The following is a 17,166-nucleotide window of genomic DNA, read 5'->3' on the forward strand; positions in this document are numbered from 1 at the left end:
ATTGCCTCATTTAGGTCTGTAGCACGTGCAATATCACATGGTCTTTCATTTCGCTCAAAGCGTTTCACAATTTTATATTTTTTCTCTATCGACAGAGGCAAACTGGCCATAAGCCTTACCGGGGAAACCCCGGTGGGCCAGAGGCCGGTGTGATTTTGGCCATAAACCATAGTATGAGGCCACTACAGATTTTCCCAGGTATAAATTTTTGATCCAGTCCGCCTCTGTTTATCGATATTGCTTTTATTTTTCTCTCTGAATCTGTAGTGTCTTCACCAGGACGCTTCCTTTTCACACCTTTTAAGTATTTTACTAATTTTTAGGGAATAAAGCACAATTACAAAATGAGGAGGCACGCTTGATACACATAAACAAAGCTGCGCACGTGTAGCAACTGAATAAACAATACTGTAAAGGCAGATATACACTACTAACACCTCACATTTTACTAAAGCACATTTCTAGGGGTTACTACCATAAAACAATAAAAACAATTTCCAGTTGCGTTTCTGCTAGTGGAATCTGTTATAAACTGGTAGTAAAGTCGATTTAATTGCATTTGTGATTATACCGATAGCTGGAATTGTGTTGGTTTTTAAGTTATTATGGTGAAATGTGTTTCCCCTTCACTGATACAAAAAACAAATACATTTTCAGAATCTTCTCTTCATTCCTATCGTGTTGCGTTTGGTTGGGGGGGATTCTGCATTCGACTGCCATTTCTTGTAAACACAAAGGCGAATCATGCACAAGCGAATTCAGTTGGTGTTATATAAGATATCGTTCCCCTATTTATAAATCATGTATGATCGAATTCGTGTAGTGTAAACACGTGTTATATGAGGACTGACTGTATTGCAAGATCACTTTGATAGAAATGAAGTTACACAGAAATTGTAGCACTGATTTATTATGTTGTCGTTATTTGGTTTTTAGGAGCATTAGCAACTAAGGTCATATTGCTGCGAGGATATGTGGTGGTCATTTCCTGACCTTTCCGCATCCTCCGTATTTGGTGATCGCAGGCTTGAACCCCGGTCTAATCAAGAAGCGTGCTACGCACTGCTGCTCCTGCCCACCTGGCTACGGAGGCACCAAACTGATTTATTAAAGGGAGCTCTGACCAATCCGATTAGCAGGTATGATGCAATAATAAAGGAACTCGATGCAAAAAATAATTTATAATTTTGAGATTGTATACCACAATTTTAGTAAAGCTTTTGACACTGCTACACATGAAAGACCATTTAACAAATTGGAACATTGTAACATTAGAAGCAAGTTACTGCTATGAATAAAGGGGTAGTTGGGCAGCAGAAGAAAGAGGGTGGTTATAAATGGGCACAACTCTTCTTGGACTAACATTATTGGTAGAAGCTCTCAGGGTTCAGATGCTGCATACCCTCACTGTTTTCAATATTTATAAGAGGAGTTCAAAAAAAGATTTGTAATCATCCAGAAGTAGTTGTGACAGAAAGATGAATATTTTTGTGTGATAACTTTAAAAATTTTGTAGCAAGCACACAAATTTTGGTTTCGATCTGACAATAAATTTTTCTTTGTAGTGCTGAATGAAGAAGTGTCACAATGGATAGAGGAGAACACAGATCAATGATTTGGTTCCACATTGGTATAAACCAGCGATTTTCAACCAGTGTGCTGCAAAGGGGTCCGCAGATGTGCCACTGGAGTTTGGGGGAAGGTCAAAAAGTAGAGATAAAAAAATTGAGGAATAAAAAATATCACTGAGGCAAATTTTAGAAATACTATATATTTTTCATAAAAGGCCTAAGAATGAAAACAATAACAGTTTAATAATAATAATAATAAAAAAAAGTTATAGTAAAATTCCAAGAACTTCCTTCCCTATTGTTCCAGATTCCAAAATAATTCTGCAATGTACTTTTACCACCCCATCTTTCGCTCTTGTCAAGCCACCAGTGTCAGTCTTCAGTCAGCTGTTGTTCAGATCAGGTGTGTTATTCCATGTGAGTTTGAACTAATGCATTTTTGTTTGTTATTTCTGAATTTAGTTGATTTTTATTTTTTTTTAGGGCTTATTAGACATGGACACATTTCTAATTAAAAACATAAGTTAAATAATGACAATGAATCAAGTGTAGCTGGCACTAATTCTGGCAGTATAACACATAGTACAGTTAGTATTAGTTCTAAAACCATTGTGCAACTGTTTAATGAAGACTATTTGTCCTTCGGATTCTTTTCATCTGGAGAAGAGCAGCCATGTCCTAAGTGTGTTGTTTGTGGTGAGAAACTGGCAAACCAAGCTATGGTTCCAAGTAAGCTGAAAAGACACCTTCACACAAAGCACTGACATTTATGCGAGAAACCAATTAAATATTTTAAAAGGCTTACACAGCTGATCAAATAAGATAGGCTAAACAATGAGCCAAAATCAAAACTATTTCTGACAAAGCTCAAGAAGTGAGCTATGCTGTTACTGAAATCGTGGCAAAAAAGATAATCACATACAATTGCTGAGTCAGTAATTTTACCAGCATGCTGTAAAATTGTAAATACTATGTTTGGCAAGGAATATGAAAAAGGATTTTGAAAATCCCTATGCTCGATAACACTATTAGTTGGCATATACAAGACATGTCTCAAGACGTTGAGTCATAAGTGATAGCTAACATTAAAGAAGCTATTTTTTTTGCCATCTAGTTGGACGAGTCAACTGATATCACTGGAAAAGCTCAACTACTAGCATTGAGCAGGTTTGTTTGTAATGGAGACATCATTGAACAATTTTTATATTGCAAACCACTTCCAGAAACAACAAAAGGACATGACATTCTTGATGTTGTTGACAGTTATTTTAATTTTCACAATTTGTCATGGAAATCATGCATCAGCATCTGCACGGATGGTGCTCCCTCTATGTCAGGAAGCCTGAAAGGATTCGTGCACTGGCCAAGCAAACGAACCCTGGCATTGTTTTTACACACTGTTTCCTGCACAGATAGGTCCCCATTTCAAAATTAGTAGTACCCGAGCTCCAAAAAGTACTGGATGAGACGATCAAATGGTTAACTACATCAAGAGTAGACCATTAAAATCGAGGTTGTTTTCAGCTCTGTGTTCTGCCATGGAAGCTGCCCACACAACTGCATATGGAAGTGACGTGGCTAACTTGAGGGCAGGCGCTTTCAAGGTTCTAAGAACTGAGGGATGAGTTTATAAATTTTTTACATCTGAAGAGTCTGAGGCTAACTAACCTGCAATGAGACTTGGTGCAATAAAGTTGCTTTCCTAGCTGCATCTCTCAAGCCTTGAACATTCTTAACAAGATTATGCAGTGAAAGAATGAAAATATTCTTACTTGTACTGACAAAATTAACTCTTTTAAGGAAAAATTAACATTGTGGGGAGCCAGAATCAAAAAAGAGAACAAAGTTGAAATGTTTGAGCTGACAAAAATCTTGTCAATTTAATTCTACAAAGTTTGTCACTGCTGAGTAAAATCATTGAAAAGTATTTCCCATCACTTGATGTATCTTCCTTCCACTTAACACAAACAGATCTCTTATCCATTGGATAAGAGATCTGTTTGTGTTAAGTGCATTCAAATCAGCAAAACTGTTTCAGAAGCAGATGAGCTGATGGAAATAAGAAACGACAGAGGACAGAAACTAAAGTACTCATCAACAGATATGCCTCATTCTGATTGTCTCTCCAACAGGAGTACCACATTATCACAAAGGCGATTGAAGCACTCCTTTTCTTTACACCGTATCTGTGTGAGGCTGGCTTTTCTGCTATGAACACGATGAAGAGCAAGAGCAGGTCGTGGCTTCAAACATTGGAGGAGGACTTGAGGATATGCCTGTCAACCATCTGACCTTGGACAAGAGACATCACCAAGCACAGTTTTCCCACTGATATTTTTATATAAATGATATTTTAAATGATTTTTTTTTTTTTATAAATTACACCTTTTTCAATGATATCTCATTTCAATAATTGGAATAATAACAAATATGAACATAAATTTTAAAAATAAATCTATTGAAATCCCAATCAATATTACTTTTAAAAATAACACAATGATTAAGAATTTTAGCTAGTGAACTTTTAAACACAATCTTAATACTCGTTTTTTTAATGATAAATCTCTCCTTAAAAAAACTGATGGTGTGCCTTGAGTTGAAAATCATTGGTATAAACAATTCAAATGTAGAAGAATCTCTGTACTTGATGAAGAAATCCCAGCATGCCCAGCAACTGATGTAACAGGAGAGTGTTGCAAAATTTAAGGCATTAATCCTGGAAGATTGATGTATTAGTATGCTGCAGAGCTCCAAATCAGTGCAGTGTCTGTGGAGAACATCATTCATCAACAGTTGCATATGAGTAAAAAGTGTCTGCTAGATGGGTTCCCAGACATCTGATCCATTATCAGAAAAAGTAAAGGGTACAATGTGCACATGAAATGTTGTTGATGTGCCAGGAAAAGCAAGTTTTTTCCATGACTAATCACCATGGATGGATGGAACTTGGATCCTCACTATTATCCCGAAACTAAAGAAATGTCAAAACAATGGAAGCATGCAGAATCACCGTCCCCAAAAAAGGCAAAGGTGCAACCAAGTGCTGGCAAGGTGATACTGCAAGTTTTTTTGGGATTAGCATGGTATAATACTAATAGATTACCTTCAAGAAGGGCTGTACTGTGATGGCAAAATATTATTCCAATGTCCTCACATAAAGCTACATGCTGCTATATAAAAGAAAAAAGGTGGGAAAAGCTGTCAGAAAGTGTGTGCATCTGCACCAAGACAGTGCCCCTGCACATTCCTTGCATGCTGCAGTGAGGTGTGCCCACAAACATGTGTTTGAGCAGTCAGAGGATTTCTACAAAACTGGCCTATGGAAGTGTATTGAGAGGTAGCAAAAATGTGTCATTTTGTCCAGTGACTATGTTGAAAAAGTGTAATGCATGGTATTTATTTCATCCTTCTATTAACAACTACTTCTTGGTGAATACAAATATTTTTTGAACCTCCCTTGTATTATCGACGTTGATGAAGACACATCAAGGTTATTGTCAAAGTCTGAAGTGACACAAAGATTGGCAAGGTGGTTGATGACAAATCATGGTATATTACTTCAACAAGACAAAGAAAAATTAGGAAAGATGTGCTGCGAAGTGGCAATTGTGGTTCGATACTAATAAATGCAAGGTACTGCATATGGGCAGCAGTAATTCCAGAATAACATAACAATTAAGCAGTAACGGGATCAAGGAGGCTGCAAATGAAAGGGATCTAGGATAATACAGTTTATCATGAAGTTCTCTGGGAAGTGCAGAGGTAACTAGGACAGCTTACAGGATTCTGTCAATGATATACAAGATTAACCCACTGTATAAGATAATGTGGTTAGGCTAGCACATCTTGAGTACTAAATACAAATCTTTTTGTATTTAGGTCTGAAAGAATCATTTTTAAGAAGGGTGGGAAGCTCTTGGAATGTGTGCAGCAAAGAGCAACCAGAGTATACAAGGATGCAAATGGTTCTCTTACCACAAAAGATTGGCGCATTATAGCCTCAGTTGCTGATGCGCCAATAAAACCCAAACCAAACCAAACCACGAAAGACTAGAGTCCTGAATTGGAAACTAGATTCTAGGCACTTTCAAGAAGAACTGACTGAAGTGTTTATGGTTTTAAGTGGACTGATTAAATTGAATTCCGATGTCATTCATACTCTTTCTTGGACAACACACTTAAGGGGACATAATGAAATTGAAAAGGAATGGTTTCAGGACAGATGCAGAAAAATTTGCTTTCAGCCAGCCAGAGAGTTTTTTGAATAAATTTAAGGAAGTAGAAAAATTATTAGAGGGAATGGACAAATTAGTTAATACATTTTTTTTTTCCCCGCTGATGTGTATAAGTTGCTCCTTTGCATCATTACCAATACCAAGAAAGCCACTACTACTTTCTCTACTACTGAAGTCAGACTGACCAATCTGACTTAAATTTGTTCTTAAAATAATCCTTATGGCCTGGCAACATATTGGCGCTTCTCCAATCCAAGGGAATCACTACCAAGTCCAATGAGGCCCTAACGATCAAACTTAATGGTTTAATGCACTTCCTTGCCACTTCCCATAAAATAACAAAGTATAAACAATCTCTCACATCACCCTTACTTGCCTTCGGGTTCCAAAGTTTTTATATTAAGCAATCTCTTTTCATTTTGCTGATTTTGTGTCACTCATGTTCATTTGTGTAGTTTTTCCTATCCACGAAAAGGCTTTTATCTGTATGACTGATAAAAAAAAAATACCCATCCAACTCACTCGTTCATCAGCTAGGTTTACAATGGCTATTCTGTATACAGGTCCAATATGATTTTTACTTTTCTTCTTTTATTTACATATGTATAAAATGCCATATCCCATTTCATTGCAGTCTTGGCCAGTGATTTATCATGCTCAGCATTTGCCAGCCTAACTATCTCTGTTGTCAGGCTGGCAAAGATCAACTAATACTACTACATGCTTCAGAGCTTTTCGTGGCTTTATAACTGTCTATGCTATTTTTTTCTTCCTCCATTAAACTAGCCACTTTCTAATTCACCTTAGCTTCCTCCTCCTACTATATTTTTTTGATGGTAAATATGCATCTCTTCCTTTCATGATGACAGCATTGAAATAATTCTGCTGTAGAAAGGTATATACAGTCACCCATTTGTCTTCTCTGCGCTGATGTCTCAGTTGATAATGGTTATGTAGCATCTTAGAACTGTCATAGTCCCTTATCCTGAAATTGAAATCCCTACAATTACCTTTGCATCACTTGGATTCACTGTTTGTGAATCCAAGTTCACAAACAGTGAAATCCAAGTGATGTAAAGGTAATTTCCAAAAAGAAATCTAAACAGTGAAAATAGACAGGTTCTTCATCTTAAAAGAAGATTTTAACAAAAAAAATCAGTTGAACAAGTCTTGGTTTCTTGAAATGATTTATTTTTTAAATGGATAATGGTATATACTTTTTTACATTTCTTCCAAAGTGGTCTCCTTTGTGCTCTTTGCTAGCAATTGTAAAGCTGCTGGAGATTCATCAGTTTTTGGGTTCCAAAAATTTCTATCCCTGAAAGAAGATACTGATGTTATACCTCAACATTATACTGATGCTATTTCTTGAATTTCTCACCAATCCAGTGAATGGATAATATAAATATGAACAATGTTACAGGGTAGCCTTCCCCCTTCATAAGATCCTGGCAATGGTCTTGTTGGGGAGGAAAGGTTCCTTCCTCTTGAGGATGGTATGGATCTAGTACAGAGTTCTGCTTCCATATCTGGAAGATGCAGGTATTAAAAAACTTTATGCCTATGGGATAACCATACTGGAAGTCAAGCAGTGTCAGTATCCATTATTGAACTTGATCATCAATTCTGGACTTTACAGAACAAATGACTTCATGCCTATAGTTCTTTACAGAATTATAGGCATGAAGTCCTGGAACCCTCGGATGCATCATTCTGAGGGTTCCAGGATTTGCAATCTCTGTGCTGTTCCAAAACAAAACCAAATTCAAGAGGACTGCAAGAGGTGTAACATTGGGTTCTTTCAGGGGAACCCAAAACAGAGGATTCTAATTAAAGCTTGTACCCTCTCAATCCATTTATATCAGGGATGGTGTTTACTACATTGCCTGCATACTGCAACATGTCACAAATTGGTCAATCCTGTTAGAGGTGTTTTACCTGCTCTTGAATTTGAGTTTGGGAGAATATTCCATCACAGAGGGCCAGTCCCTCAACTAATCAACCCAAGTGTATCTTAGCAATGGATCTAAACCTAAAATTTGGTATTCACAATGCACTTTTCATTCAGTCTGATTTATATAATCAATGCAACAGAAATAGAGGAAGGTTATCTCCCCGCAACCAATTCTAATTCCAGTTTCCCTGCACACAGATCTCAGCTTCAGTGATTTTACCCTCAAAGAAACAAAATACTTGCTTCTCTTCAGTTTGTTGTGACACCTGGAGAGGAATGACTAACAAAAACCAGAGTACTCTAGTTACTCACTGATTGGCAACCTTATTATATCCAACACAATTGAATGGTAACTTTAGTTACCATTTCTGCTTTGTTGTCTTTCTTTGGTATAGTGTATCCTCTGTAATCTACTAAAATATTGATGCTATTTGCAGTTATTTATACCGTGAAATAAGAAATCTCTCTACTATATACTTTGCATAGGCTCCAAAGGAGTCATCAAAATGCTGGTTTATTAAATGAACTTTTTATGCAGTGAAGTGCTAATTTCATTATTATGTGGTTCGATATTATACATATATACATTTTTCTCTTTAAAGGATTTGAACATCGATACTTTTCAATGAGAGGATAAAAACTTGGATAAAGAATGTGAATACTGATTTTATAAATAATACATGCACTACATTTATTAATAAATAAATAAATAAAAATATATTTATACTGCAAAAATTTTAAACAGGAGAATATTTCAGGAGTAAATAACAAATAAGTTCAGAAAACCAAACCAACCTTCACTTGTAGAGCTGAAATCTTTTTACGCAAGTCAGCAGTTGCTCCAGCATGTTCAATTTCTTTAATTCTTGACATCATCTGATGTTCCTTCATCTATTACAAAATGAAAAAAATTAATAACTATAGCAATAACATTCTTTACAGTACAACAAACAGCATATGAACTGTGATCACATTTCTAGGCATAATACACCACTCTTCTCCTAATTAGAAAATCAAACATTCCAAAATTCACATACCTATCACAGACAATGAAATAGACCATGATGTATTGGTTCAGATGATATGGCTGACTTAAAAGAAGAGCTGAAGACCTGGGTGGAGACTTAAAAATATACCATGGAAACACAAGCAATATTAGTAACTTCATGTAAGGAATAATTGAGCTACTCATGCAACAGAATCATTGTTACAAGCAGCAGCAGCAGAGTTCATTCAGGTATTAATGCAGATGACCTCTTGGATCTTCAATCAATAGCCATTGTGGAACAAAATTAGTACTAAAAACAACAAGAATATCCAGAAGATACTTCATGACTGTGACTGCATATGTCTGGTCTTCCACATACTCAAAAATCAGAAAGTTACTTTGGCAACAATAATCGAAACTTTAACCAAAACTTTTGATCCCAGACAGCAGGAACCCACTTCCACCAGGACAACATGCAAGTAACATAAAAGAGTGGGCCTATGCAGCTTTATGACAATCTGGAAGTCTCTTTTGTGAGAAAAGAACACACAAAACACTGGAAATGTGTAATGTAATTGAATAAATCAAAGTTCATACCAATCAAGGTTTTGAATGTGTCATATTCTTTATGAGCATTATCCATAAAGATGGATACTAATTACACAGTCAAACTCATTTATAATGATCACAGTTATCATGAGATTTCAGCTATTGCAAGCAAACAGAGAAGAAATGATTGGAGATGAAGAAATGACAGAGAAAAAATGATGTACTTTATGAGTAATATTTCACAGTTAAAGAGATCATGGTAGTTAAGAACTTAATGTTAGCATTAGTAGAGGCATTTGATGCAAGAAAGCAAGCTTATGCAGCATCAGCCAAAAAAAAAAAAAACCCCTACTTCCACTTCACCCCTCTGTTCGTTCAAAATACCTGTCCAGCTGAGCCTTAAACCTATTTAGGCTATCAACCTCCACGACAAGGGATGGAAGTCTGTTCCACCAACCAACCACCCGCTGGCTAAAGGCAAATTTCCGCACGTCTATCCTACATCTGTCTTTCCTCAATTTGAATTTATGCCCTCTTAGGTGATTATTCTGAGCTAGAGGAAGAATCCCATCAGCATTGAGCATGCTCAAACCATTCAAGGCTTTATACACCTCTATCAGATCACCTCGCTGGTGCCTAGTCTCCAGACACTAATTTGCAAAACTTAAGCCTTTCTTCGTAAGAGCACCCCTTTGTTCCATTCACTAATCTTGTTGCCCTTCTCTGTACTCGTTCCAGCAGCTCTACATCCTTCTTGAAATGAGGCCTCCAGACCTGTATACAGTACTCCAGGTGTGGCCTAACCATTGCCTTATACAAGGGAATAATCACCTCCTTATCCCTGCTGGAAAAATTCCTGTATATCATTGACAATACTCCATGAGCTACTCTTGCAGCCCGTCTGCACTGTTCAGAGAACTTCATATCTGCCTGCACAACCACCCCCAAGTCCTTTTCATTCTCTACCACTGTTAGTGTAGTACCACAGAGTTGATACGTTGCTCTGGGGTTGCTGTTTCCCATGTGTAGTACTTTACATTTGTCAATGTTAAACTTCATTTGCCACCTCTCAGCCCATCTGCTCAACCTTTCCAGATCCTGTTGCAGCAGCATAGTGTCAGTAGTGTCCTTGACAACCTGCCAACCTTTGTATTGTCTACACACTTGGACATTAAACTTGATATACCATCATCAATATCATTTATAAATACAGAAAACAATAATGGACCCAACACTGAGCCCTGAGGGACTCCACTAATAACATTAGTCCATGATGAGCAGTGTCCATTGATTACCACTCTGTCTTCTCCCCCTCAACCACCCCTTTATCCATAGCAGCAATTTGCCTCCAATGTCACACTGCTCCAATTTGTGTAGCAGTCTTCCATGTGCAACAGTATCAAAAGCCTTTCTAAGATCCAAGTATATAATATCAAAGCTATTTCCTGCATCCAGTTCTTTTGTGACTGCATCATAGTATCCAATCAAATTGGTCAGGCAAGACTTCCCCTTAACAAAACCATGCTGTGTCCGAGCTATAACTGAAGTCTTGTCTAAATGATCCTGCAGTGCTTCTTTAACCAGTGCCTCCATTAATTTTCCTGGAACAGAAGTTAAGCTCACAGGTCTATAATTACTTGTCAGCCTTTGATCCTCCTTTGTGAATTGGGGTCACATTTGCACATTTCCAGTCTATGGGTACCTCCCCTGAGTCCAAGGAACTTCATCGGCGATTGAGCAAATCTTTGATTATTGAGCATGGAATGAGCAAATCTTTAATTATTACAATGCAAAAACTGTCATACAAGGGACTAAGATATATTATTGTTTTGCCCATTTATGACATTATCCCCTTATCTCTTTCTACATCACTGTTGAGAGCAATTTAAAACCCTTTTAATGAATCTCAGATTCTCTTTTAGTGTGGTACACTGTCACTATACCACTAGAACAAGAACAGTCCTCATTCTAGTGGAAATACCCAAAGTCTCCCCCCCCCCGTGACATGGGTGCCGAAGCCTTACAGGGGCTCTAATGGTTACCTTAGCAGTTGGGGCAGGATAATTCTGCTACACACTGCCTCATTTGAATAGACTGTGTCACCCTGTGGCTGCATTGAACTTTTTGCTTTTTTTCCCATCTCTTAATGCCCTTTTGTATCTCTTCCACATTGTTATGGATTCTAAGACAGAAAGAAAAACTACCAGGCAAGCTAACCAATGAAATATTTCTGTATCATTATAAAACATTCAGCTTTCAAATTCAGTTGAAATGAAGAATTCAAATGCAATTTAAAATCTTTGTATATGAAAATGTCTTTTTAAGATTGGGGAAAAACAATTTTGCTTCTGTAGTTTAGGTTTTGTTGTGCTGCATTAAATTCGGTTTTTTTTTCGTGACTCAGAGACTGGAACAAGCAATATGTCCATTTGCAAAACGTTAAGACTGAACTCATCAACTGTGTAAACCATTGGGAAAAGTTGAGAAAGCAAAACATCACTGCAAAAAAATTACATAAATGTGATAAAAGTTCTCTGGATAAGGCTCTTTTAAGTTGGTTTACATTGAAAAGAAATTTTATTCCTATTAGTGGCCCTCTACTGCAACTACAGGCTGAAAAATTGTCACATCACCTTGGATATATACAGATTTTGCTTGCAGTAACAGGTGGCTTGATAGATTAAAAAAATAATAATAAAATAATAATAATAATAATAAATAAATAAATAAATAAATAAATAATTGTTTATTATGGTAAGATTAGTGGCAAATTGGGTGATGTAAACGAAGTAGCGAGTAACTGGATTGAAAATGTGTAGTCAGATATGCGAAAGGTTTCTGAGAAAGTGACATTTTTAATGCTGATCAAGCTAGTGCGCATTTTATAGATTGCCCCCCCACCACGACCCACAAGTTTAAAGATGAAAAGTGCATAGGCAGAAAATTATCCACAGAGTGAAGCCTAGATAACATCATCCATTTTTGAAGTGCATAACTGGGGACAAAGAACTTAGAAAAAAAAGAGAGAAAAGGTTTGCTGATTTTAGACAATTGCCCATCATATCCTATTCTTCTCAATCTAACCAACATCAAACTTGAATTTTTAATACCAAAATCAACTTCTGTTCTCCAACCTATGGATCAAGGTGTTATTAGAGGCTTTAAATGCCATTTTAGCAAAGTTTTAATATCGTAAACTATAGAATACATTGAAAGAAAGGAAAAATTTAAAATTTAAGTTCTTGAAGAAAATGATGACAATATTCCATTAATAATGTGGTTGAAAAAAACAATATGGATACTGGGTTAGCATGTTTGGAGGATTATGAGACCATGGACAACAATAATGTGATGGCTGAAATGCTGACAGATGAGGACATTCTTGAAGCTGTTGGAGAAAAAGAGGCTTTCGAAAATGGCAGCAAGGAAGAAGACAATGGTGAGTACCCCATTAACGTAGTGCCACATACAGAGGCACAAACTACCTTAAAAAGACTGTTTTATGAAACCAGTGACATCAATCCCAAATTTTGATATTATCGTGGTATCCATCTGAGAATAAGCTCACAAATTTCACGCTAAAAGAAATTCGAAACAAACAACATGGAAGACTTCTTTAAAACATAAAATCAATGTCTCAAAACTTTTTAATAATGAAATTATTTTTCTTGTGAATTATTTATATATTGCATAAATATATCTAATAAATTGAAAATCGTGAAATCATGATCTATGATTATTCATTGTTGTTTTCATTCATTTTTCATAAATATATACTGTATCTGTGTGTATGTGCATGATAAATGTAGTGAGCGACAAAATGATAAAAATACTGTAGTGACAAAAATAACATAGCTACAATAATGGATATAATGAGTAACAGTAATAACAAGCAATATTCTTCAGGCCCTTGGATCTTACTATAATTGAGTTCGACTGTACTTATTCTTTACACCATTATGCAATCATTTAAGTACTACATTATAGACTTTACCAGCACCTCGATCACTTGCAAACTGGATTAAAGCTGCATAAACAAAAATACAATTCCCAAAGAGACTGATATGTAAGAATAATATCATTCAAGTGACAATATTGCAACTGATTTTTTAAGCGCTTAAAATTACACAAACCCTGTTGACTATTAACTCTGTTATTGAATAATCCATTACAAATGGTCAGATATCTCTACCATTGTTTTTGACAATTTTTTATTTTATTTATTTATTTTTTAATTTTAAAATATAAATGGAAGCTTTCTATGTATAAAAATAGTGCAAATGCATCAGAAATACATAGCTATATCTGAATAAATCAGAATATTGGTAAAACAGCATCGTTTTAAGTTATATCTCATATTGTGAATACCTTCACAACGAGTTGCCATGATATTGCGCTACTTTGAATAAGTAACGCTTCACCTAAGGAGAAGACTAATGTTACTTATTCTCAGATGGATACCACCACCCAGACGGCACTATTTCAGGGCTATTTGGCCCTTCTTCAGTGGGTGGGTACCCGAGTGCTGCAATGATGGCAAAACGGTTATGAAGTATAACTCCACAATATCATGTATTTAGACTAAGCATTTAGGGCATAAGCCTCAAGCTATGGGTCTAAATACATGATACACCATCAGGCATCTCTCATATTGAGGAGTTATACTTCATAACCGTTTTGCCATCACTGCATCACTCGAGTATATACCCACCCACCGAAGAAGGGCCAAATAGCCCTGAAACAGTGCCGTCTGGGTGGTGGTATCCATCTGAGAATAAGTAACATTAGTCTTCTCCTTAGGTGAAGCGTTACTTATTCAAAGTAGTGCAATATCATGGCAACTTGTTGTGAAGATATTCACAATATGAGATATAACTTAAAACGATGCCGTTTTACCAATATTCTGATTTATTCAGATATAGCTATGTATTTCTAATGCATATGCACTATTTTTATACATAGTCCTGACTCTCCCATAGCTTGAGGCTTATGCCCTAAATGCTTAGAGTCTAAATGAAAGCTTTCTTTATTTTCCTTTTGGTAAAATCCACCCCAATATCCCCCAATATTTTGATGTTACTTGAATTATATGCAAATTTGCACTGAATTGCGTGTTCTGCCAATTCTGATTTTTTTTTTGTATTGCCTTTTGTATCTTCCAATAGGCCTCTGGGGTTGGGAATATTCATACTTATTATGCTGTCATACACCAACCGTATTAAAATTGTAGTTTAGTACTGTTTAATCAACGATTACTATGTATAAAATAAAATATAATATTAAACTGCAGGACACTATTTACAATAAAATATATTTACAATGAAACAATTAAAATGCTAGAAAATAAAAGCACTAAAAATATATAAAATTACTGTAGGTTTCAAAGGCATCTGCCTCCTTTTTCAACAGTAAGGTTTTATCGTACAGCACATCCTTAAATATCAGCAGGCTCATGGCTCTCACAGCACGTGGTTCCACAGGAGCATGGGCAGTATTCTCCTCATGTGTACTGGAACCGGAAATGGCTCGGGAGCGTGCCAGGCAGAACCGTTCATCACATCCAAGGATCACCGCCTCAAAGAGGGGATGAATATGTATTCCCCTGTCTCTATTAATAGTACTGTTCCTGGAGGAACACCGCAAGCTCTCGAGCCATTTGCGGTCCCAAAATCTATGCACCCTGTCGACGATAACAGCTCCGTCTGGGGAGATTTGATGGTGCTCCTCCAAGATATGTTCTGCCACAGCAGACTTTCCATAATTGGCGGTCCTTACTGCATTCATATATTCCCCCAGACGATCTTTGAACCGACGCTTCGTTTCACCAACATAACATTCCCCACAATCCGGGCATTTAATCTCATAGACAACCCCACTTGTAAATTCTCTTGGTATGGGGTCTTTTACCTGTGACACAACTGTGTGCAACCTCCGCCCTGGAAGACAGGAAAGATTTCCAAGATTTGTATTGGACATTGCATGCAACAGGATGCCAATTACCTAGATTTTACGGCCTTCCAAAAACACACAAAGCAGGTGTTCCACTTAGGCCGATTGTGTCATTCATAGGTAGTCCTACGCATGCTTTGTCCATGTTTCTAGCCGGACTGATTTCATCAATAGTCAGCTGTTCCGAGCTTAGCATCAGAGACAGTGGAGACTTCGTGCGATTTTTAAGGAATCAGGCTGTAGAGGAGGGCGAGACCATGGTATCACTCGACATGATATCCCTATTTATGTGTATTCTCATTGACCATGGGGTGCGCTGTGCACATATGGCATTAGAGAGGGATAGTACTAGTACTTTAAGTAATAGGACTCAGTTAAGTGTAGAAGATATTTGTAGTGGGGTGGAGCGATGTCTCTCAAGCACCACTATGGTGTTTCAAAATACTATGTACAAACAGGTTCATGACACAGCAATGGGTTCCTCCATTAGTGCTATTATAGCGAATTTAGCTATGGAGGAACTTGAAGCCAGAATTTTTGATGAATTGGTTCTCCCCATGCATGCATGGAAAAGATATATCAACGATATGTTCACTATTATTCGGAGGGGGAGAGAGGATGAGGTACTTAAGTTTTCTTAACAGCTTCTCCATGTTTACTCAGTTCACCTCAGAGGTGGAAGTGGAGGGTACCCTCCCTTTCCTTGATGTGTCGATTCATAGGGAAGACCCTAGGTTAAAGACCAGTGTATATAGAAAACCCATGTGCCGGGGTCAATATATGCATTATAATTCGGCACAAACCAACCATCACAAAAATAGTGTGATTAGGGAATTGTTGGATAGGGCTCGGTCCCACTGCTGCACCCTTGAGGATAGAAATGATGTTAAACGGGTCACAGCAGATCTTAGGAAATGCGGATACCCCCAGGGGATCATAAACAAACATATCCGAGGAATGGAACAGGGACGAAGTAAACCATTCACACCAGTTGCCACTGCATACATTCCCTACTATCCGGGCCTAACGGAGCGCATAACTCGCATATTACGAGAATGTCAGACACGCTGTATGCAACTTCCAGGGAGGAGGTTGCACACAGTTGTGTCACAGGTAAAAGACCCCATACCAAGAGAATTTACAAGTGGGGTCGTCTATGAGATTAAATGCCTGGATTGTGGGGAATGTTATGTTGGTGAAACGAAGCATCGGTTCAAAGATCATCTGGGGGAACATATGAATGCAATAAGGACTGCCGATTATGGAAAGTCTGCCGTGGCAGAACATTTCTGGGAGGAGCACCATCAAATCTCCCCAGACGGAGCTGTTATCGTTGACAGGGCGCATAGATTTTGGGACCGCAAATGGCTCGAGAGCTTGCGGATCTGTTCCTCCGGGAACAGTACTATTAATAGAGACAGGGGAATACGTATTCATCCCTTCTTCGAGGCGGTGATCCTTGGATGTGATGAATGGTTCCGCCTGGCACACTCTCGAGCCATTTCCGGTTCCAGTACACATGAGGAGAATACTGCCCATGCTCCTGTGGAACTACGTGCTGAGAGCCGTGAGCCTGCTGATATTTAAGGATGTGCTGTACGATAAAATCTTACTCTTCAAAAAGGAGGCGGATGCCTTTGAAACCTACAGTAATTTTATATATTTTTAGTGCTTTTATTATCTAGCATTTTAATTGTTTTATTGTAAATATATTTTATTGTAAATAGTATCCTGCAGTTTAATATTATATTTTATACATAGTAATCGTTGATTAAACTTTATTTCTTCTATCTAATCATTTCAATATTTTAAACAGTACTAAACTACAATTTTAATATGGTTGGTGTATGACGGCACAGTATTGCCTTTTGTAGTTTGTTTATGCAAGTTGTTCATCCTGGGCCTGTCTCCCCAACATAT

The 17,166-nt window shown here is 37.2% G+C and overlaps 1 protein-coding gene across 2 annotated transcripts in view; it reads right to left on the bottom strand.

Annotated features, from left to right (window-relative positions):
• Window positions 1-17,166, bottom strand: part of LOC150087906 (ecotropic viral integration site 5 ortholog-like) — a 293,698-nt gene that overhangs the window by 14,961 nt on the left and 261,571 nt on the right. For both annotated transcript variants that reach the window (XM_090369261.1, XM_090369262.1), the window contains one exon: window positions 8,556-8,651. In XM_090369261.1, the coding sequence (XP_090225387.1) occupies window positions 8,556-8,651 (96 nt within the window). The remainder of the gene's footprint in view (window positions 1-8,555; window positions 8,652-17,166) is intronic.

The sequence above is a fragment of the Mastigoproctus giganteus genome, chromosome 3 (genome assembly GCF_048544385.1).
Source record: "Mastigoproctus giganteus isolate SK-2022 chromosome 3, ASM4854438v1, whole genome shotgun sequence".
Taxonomy (NCBI): domain Eukaryota; kingdom Metazoa; phylum Arthropoda; class Arachnida; order Uropygi; family Thelyphonidae; genus Mastigoproctus; species Mastigoproctus giganteus.